This window comes from Poecilia reticulata, linkage group LG20 (genome assembly GCF_000633615.1).
Source record: "Poecilia reticulata strain Guanapo linkage group LG20, Guppy_female_1.0+MT, whole genome shotgun sequence".
Taxonomy (NCBI): domain Eukaryota; kingdom Metazoa; phylum Chordata; class Actinopteri; order Cyprinodontiformes; family Poeciliidae; genus Poecilia; species Poecilia reticulata.
The window spans coordinates 18,621,898-18,628,510 of NC_024350.1; the positions used below are offsets into that span (position 1 = coordinate 18,621,898).

Consider the following 6,613-nt stretch of genomic DNA (forward strand, 5'->3'; position numbering starts at 1 on the left):
ACAATTTAGAGAGGCCAATTAACCTGACAGTCATGTTTTTGGACTGTGGGAGGAAACCGGAGTACCCGGAGAAAACCCACCATGCACAGGGAGAACATGCAAACTCCATGCMGAAAGACCRGGGCCRGGAATCGAACCCAGAWCCTTCKTGCTGCAAGGCAACAGCTCTACCAACTGCTCCACTGTGCAGCCCCCAACTTTGTTACATGAAAAATAAAAAAATTAAAAATTGCAATTGCAGTGTTTCCATTAAATAAGAAAAAATTAAAATCACACTTAAATAAGTTTGTTTACGCTATAAGTCAGTAAAAAACATGCTGCGCCAAGATTCTCCAACTACTTCCTGTCTCTTCTTTGTGGTTTTTGCCAGTGGTTAACATCCGGTTGATGATCATGTGACTCGTCAGATGTGTGAAAAGTGTTTCCTTTTGAGTTTTGTGAAATAAACTAATTTCAATACAGCCAAATCATCCTACGAGCAAAACACTTAATAAAAAGCATGTTTTTTTTATTAAACTGGCATTTTTACATTAATAAAATTTATTTTCGAAATGTCAAATTGTGCTATTATGTTCAGCAAAAAAAGCGAATCTGTGCAGTTTATTTATCTTTTTTCCCCGGCAGCGATGAGCGGCAGCGCCGAGTCGATCCAGATGGAGGAGGTCCGGCAGAGAGCCCAGTCCCTGCTGTCGTCGTCGGGTTTAGCCCAGGATGTGAAGGCCGAAGTTCTGACCCTGGCCAGCATCTCTCTGCCTGTTTCAGAAAAGTACCGCCATCTGACAGCGGAGGAGATGCTGAAGGAGAACACGGCCGGTCGCAACAACCTCGAGGTTTTTCTTCTGTTCCTACTGCGTCCTGTAACGCAGCTGATGATTTCTGTTGTTCCTTATGCAGCAGTGGGATCACAGTTTACATCTGTCTCGTTAAGTTTTAGCTTTTGAGCCGCAATATTAGGAAAAATTTGTTCTATTTTAGTAGTTCTTATCAACTTACAGCACAGGTGGGAAGAGTGCCCTGAAATAATACTCAAGTAAGAATAGCACTACATCAGCATAGTTTACTGAAGTAAAACCTTAAGTAAGAGTAAAATAGTGTTTGGTAAAAAGTTTAGTAACTTATCAAATGATCAATTATTTACACATTCAGATAGAACAAAATATAAAGCTAAGTGTAATTTTTGGTATTTTAAAGTTGACAAAATGTTGACATTTTCTTAAAATGTCATCTTGTCAAAATTTGACAAAATTACAATAATTCATATAAGTTACAAAAATAACAAAGAAAATTTTTTCAAATCAGTTTCTTTCAATAAAAAACTTATGAAACTTTAACAGAAACTGCAGGTGTGCGTCTGAATTTGGTGGATTTTTAATAATACATTTTTTATTTCAAAGGCGCCTTTCTGGCACTCAAGGACACCGTACAATAGTAAAAAATAGTGACAGAAACAAATAAAATATAACAATTAAAAATAGATAGAAATAAATAAAACAAAACAATGTATCTATATAAAATCTATGTAAAATCAGGMAAACCAATTGTGTCATGTGGAAAAGGMAGATCTAAAAAGGTGTGTTTTGAGTTYGGTTTTAAAATKTGATAATGACTTTATGTTTCTAAGGTATGGTGGTAATGAGTTCCAKAGTTRKGGAGCAGAGCGACTGAAAKCTCTGCTCCCCATGGTGGTGAGACGGGCAGAGGGGACAGTGAAATGGATAGAGGAGGATGATCTGAGGGAGCGAGAGGGAATGGCAATATGAATAAGATTTGAAAGATACATGTTTGTTTTTCATTCAGTGGGAAGAAAATTCAGTAATTTTACTCAAGTAAGAGCAGAAATACTTCATAATAAAATTACTCAAGTAAAAGTAAAAAGTACAACATTGTAAAAATACTCAAAAAAGTAATAAAAAAAAGTTTCCCAAGTAAACGTATCTGGTTGCTACCCGCCTCTGGTTTGCAGTTGAATGTCAGCAGAATGAATGAAAACAGATTGTCATGTTAATGTTTTTTCCTTTGGTTCATTTCTCCTGGCCAGGTGTCGGAGTCGTTGAGTCGACTCGTCAAAGCTTTGAGCATCCTGGAGAAATACGGCTGCAACCTGACGAGTCCCACCAGGCCCAGATACTGGAGGAGCGTCAAACACAACAACCCCGTCTTCAGGACCACTGTGGACGCCATCAAGGTGAGTAAAATCCACAGACGTTTCCTCCAGACTCACACAATCATGCTGCGCCGCCAGGCGTTTGTTTATTTATTCTAAATAGCTTTTTTTATATTAACAGTGATAGCGAGTTCAGGTTGAGCTAATAGTTGATTCTCTGAACTCTATAAAGGCTGAATTATGGTTTCACTTGTAGAGGTTTGCAGTGAGACTCGTGTGAGCGCACATATACTAGTGAACAAAGAAAAACGTGTTTATATGTCACACATTTGCTCATTACGTGTTCTGGCAGTGCTGCAACTCCATAAAGTAGAAGAAAAATATATTTTGATGTCTGAGATAAAAATATAACACATATGAAAACTGTATTAAGAGCAACAAACTGTACAGTAAGGGCAAAATTACAACATAAAATACTGTACAATTATTAAAAACGGTGTCCTCTAATCCAAAAATGTGTAACTGAGTAGAATAATTATAAACATTTACATGTGCATCAGAAAACACCAGACTATTTACAACAAGTAAATAATCTATGAAAAATAATAAAGACCTGAGTAGGGTTGAAATGATTAATTGTAATAAATCGATGATTGAAATAATTATAAACTACTTTAGTAATCCATTAATAATTAACTGGAGTCAAAAAATGCAATTTGCTGAAGGAAGAACATATTCAGAGCAGTAATTAAGCAAAAACTGTACAAAAATAAAAACATTTTGCATTTAAGATGTAAAAAAAACCCTTATTACTCTGTAAATACGTTCTACCCAGAACTCCTCAAGTTGCAGTTTTAACTTTCTCTCCGTCGTATTTCGTTTTGCTCAACAGGGCGGCCGGAGAGTCCTGTTTCTGTACGGATACACCAACCAGCAGATCGACGGCCTCAGCTTCCCGGACGAAGTCACCGAGCCGGACTGTGACGTCGTTGCCGCGGTGACGCTGGAGGTGATGACTCTGCGCACCGAAGTGGACATGCTTCTGAAAGTCAGTTCGGCTCCTGGGAAAACCCGCTCTTTGTTTCTCTTTTTGTTCTGGATGAGAAACAAAATAACTTTTTGTTTTGTGGTTTGAACCTCCAGGGCATCCATCCTCACCCAGAATGCTTCAAGGACATCATCCCGGGTCTCACCCTGCAGGTCAGGAGCACAAACACAACCCAGTCAGCTGGATGTCAGGAAACATCCTAAATGTTCTGCATTTTCTCTGCAAAAGGAGCAGACTGACGACTCAAATCTGTCTGGAGACGACGGACAAGGAGATAAACCTCAGGCTCCGCCCCCTTTAGTTAAACCTACTCCTTTACCCCGGCAGACTCAACCTCCAAAACCACCAGCAGGTGAGTCGGTGTTGCACACTGAATAAAATGAAAGGAGGAGAATATCAACACGTATATTGGAATATATTCACATCTCAGTTGAAGTTTTACAGCTTCAAAAGCCTGAAATTAGCTTTTATTGTCTGCAAAGTCAAAAATGAAAACATTTGTTTACAGGTTTTAATTCCCTGGAATCCCCAGTTTCCATCACCATCTGATAAAACTGTCATTATGTGTTTTTATCTGCCTGCAGTTATCGCAACTAAACCAGGAGATCTTCGTCTTTAGATGATGTCACTGACAGCTGCTAACACAAATACAAGCTCAGCAGCTTAAAATGTACTTAATTGTTAACATTATTTTCAAATGATACGAGCTTAGGATAAAATAAAATAGTGACAATTATCATTATTATAGCAAAATAAACTCAAGAAAGTGAGATAAAAGAAACTGTTATTGTAATTTTGGTATCTTGGTCAAATTACATTTAGGAGAGTAAAATAACCTTAATCTCATTACAAAAAAAGTTTGGTACAATAAAAAGTTTTTCATTCATTGTCCAGGTTTTTGTTCTGCTCTAGTCTTCCTCTGTCTCTGCTGTCTTCAGCGCCCCCTGCAGTCGCTCAGTGTAATCTCTGCGGCAGACCGTCCACACTCGTCTGTCCGTCCTGCGAAGACAAGCCTTTCTGCGACGCATGTGACGACCTGTATCACCGCCACCCCTCCAGAGCCAATCACAAGCGAGACAAAATACAGAAAACCCAAACGGGTGGGTCACGTTCCTCCACAGAACTGACCCAGAGATGCTTCTATTCTATTCCATTTTTCTGAATTTTGTCTTGTTTTGCAGAGAAGTGCAGCATCTGCGGCATTTCTTCTGTAAGCATCCAGTGCTCCACCTGCATCCAGAGGCTGTGTTTGAATTGCGACCGGCTCTTCCACTCCCATCCGGACCGCCGGGGACACAGCAGGACCAACCTGGCTGCCGCCGCCGCCGCCTCAAGGTGAGCAGAACGCGCCTCGACGCATCGCTGTAAGAAAACCCCGGTCCTAAGTGTTGCTCTCGTTCCCCCAGCCCGTCTCTGTCTACCTGGGAGTGCGCTCACTGCACCACCGTGAACGAGATGCGAGCCGTCCTCTGCACGACCTGCGACCGCCCTCGACTCGCCACTCCTGCCATCGCTGGCCAGGACGGTTCCGGTCCGACGTCACAGAACACCGGTGGGACTCGGATACACGAAACTCCAACACACCAAAACAATAGGTGTCACGAACTGGACGGAGGCTTTCTGTGGTGTCCAAACATTTTTAAAAGCACCTGTACACTACAAAAACACAAAATCTTACCAACAAGCAAACATCTTGGCACACAAGAAACAAGACAAAACTAACTTACAAGTAACTTTTCAGCAAGAAATAGGAACTTGTTTTAAGTCAATAATTCCTTAATATTGTTGAAAAAGTTCTAGTTCCACTGGCAGATTATTTCACTTATAATGAAACATGTTTTCCCATGTTATAACGGAAATAATCTACTTTTTTTTTAACTGGTATTCAAGACTTTTTTACTTAAACAAACTTATTTATCTGTCTGAAAACCCATTTCTGAGTTAGTTTTGTCTTATTTCAAGTTATACAAAGATATTTACACTAGAAACTAGATTTTGTGTTTTTGCAATGCAGGGCTCTATTTTTGAACTTTATTAAATTTATTTAATCTTCTCAAATAATAAACAAGGACATGTAAGATTTAAAATTATTTAAATGTAAAACATTTAAAAATTTTAAATGTAAAACATATGTTTCATTTATATTTTTCTCTGAGCCAAAGTCAGAGTAAAGTTTTCCTGGATGTTTGTGGTTCTACAAAATTACAAGTTCAAAAATCTGGACAATGAAGAAGAAACTTTTTTTAAATCATTTTTTTCTTGTAATTTTAAGATTTTGTCTGTAAAGTTTGTCGATCTAAAAGAAATGGGGAAAAAACTGTTCACCTGTGTTTACAGCTAAAACTCGGTTCATTCTAGAACCGTGGGCCGCACAAAATCATCCAGAGGGCCACAAATGGCCCTCAGACCATATTTTGAACACCTCTGGTGTAGACACACTTCTTACATAAATATTGAGACGTTTATCCAATTTGATTTAACAAAAACACAAAATGTTGGGAGAAAATTATATTAAAAAAGTTAATGTAAAGATTTGTGTGCTAGGAGTTAATCAGCCTGACTCTTTATTTTTCTGACTTTTTACTGTCCCACTAAACAGATTCAACTAGTTTCCAGTTGAATTGCATTGGTGTTTATTATAGAACTGTGTATATTTGAGAGAAAATCTGTTCTCATTGTGGAGTTTGTATTTGTTTTCCCTCAGAGTGGCAGTGCAAGAGCTGCACGGTGGTGAACCAAGGCAGCAGCATCCTCTGTGAAGTGTGTGAGCGCCCCCGCCTGGCCACTCGCCCGCCTGTCCCTCCAGCTGCAGAGTCTGGATCAAAGGTCTCTGCTGACAATGTCAGATTTCCAAGTTTAAACGTTTTATGGATAATTATTAGACCTGATGCTGTTTAAATGTCATTTTCCACTCTGTGGGAAATTAAATGTTTATAGCATCAAAGTTTACAAAATTATAGGATTCAATTTTTATTTTTGCTTTTTTTTTCTCATCTCCCGTCTAACTTCCTGTTGGAGCGCCCCCTGGCGCGCTCTGGTGGTTTAGTTCCTCTTATATTTTAAATATTTGTGTTTTTTCAGTGGACCTGCCAGTTCTGCACCTTCGTGAACTCCAAGCCCTCGGCGGTGTGCGAGATGTGCAGTCTGCCGTGCAAAGACGCGTCTGGCGTTTCGGCGCCACAGCCGCTGCAGCAACCGCTGCAGCAGCCGCTGCAGCAGCCGCCCTCCTTCACCAAGGAACAGCCTGACCTGGGCGCGAAGCCGCAGCCGAGGCCCCGAGCCAACCTGGACCTGAAGAGGCAGAAAACGATGAGGGAGGACGGACTGGCACTCATCCACCAGATCAGAGTAGGAAACACGCTTTTTTTCCTTCCTTCCTTCCTTCCTTCCTTCCTTCCTTCCTTCCTTCCTTCCTTCCTTCCTTCCTTCCTTCCTTCCTTCCTTCCTTCCTTCCTTCCTTC

At 40.2% G+C, this 6,613-nt stretch overlaps 1 protein-coding gene across 1 annotated transcript in view; it reads left to right on the top strand.

Moving 5' to 3' along the window:
- rnf31 (ring finger protein 31) overlaps positions 1 to 6,613 on the top strand; it is a 17,423-nt gene that overhangs the window by 1,248 nt on the left and 9,562 nt on the right. Inside the window, exons 2-11 of the mRNA XM_008396424.2 lie at positions 625 to 830; positions 2,039 to 2,185; positions 2,997 to 3,152; positions 3,248 to 3,304; positions 3,381 to 3,504; positions 4,091 to 4,252; positions 4,334 to 4,487; positions 4,559 to 4,704; positions 5,857 to 5,978; positions 6,234 to 6,500. Of these exons, the coding sequence (XP_008394646.1) occupies positions 627 to 830; positions 2,039 to 2,185; positions 2,997 to 3,152; positions 3,248 to 3,304; positions 3,381 to 3,504; positions 4,091 to 4,252; positions 4,334 to 4,487; positions 4,559 to 4,704; positions 5,857 to 5,978; positions 6,234 to 6,500 (1,539 nt within the window). The 5' untranslated portion in view covers positions 625 to 626. The remainder of the gene's footprint in view (positions 1 to 624; positions 831 to 2,038; positions 2,186 to 2,996; positions 3,153 to 3,247; positions 3,305 to 3,380; positions 3,505 to 4,090; positions 4,253 to 4,333; positions 4,488 to 4,558; positions 4,705 to 5,856; positions 5,979 to 6,233; positions 6,501 to 6,613) is intronic.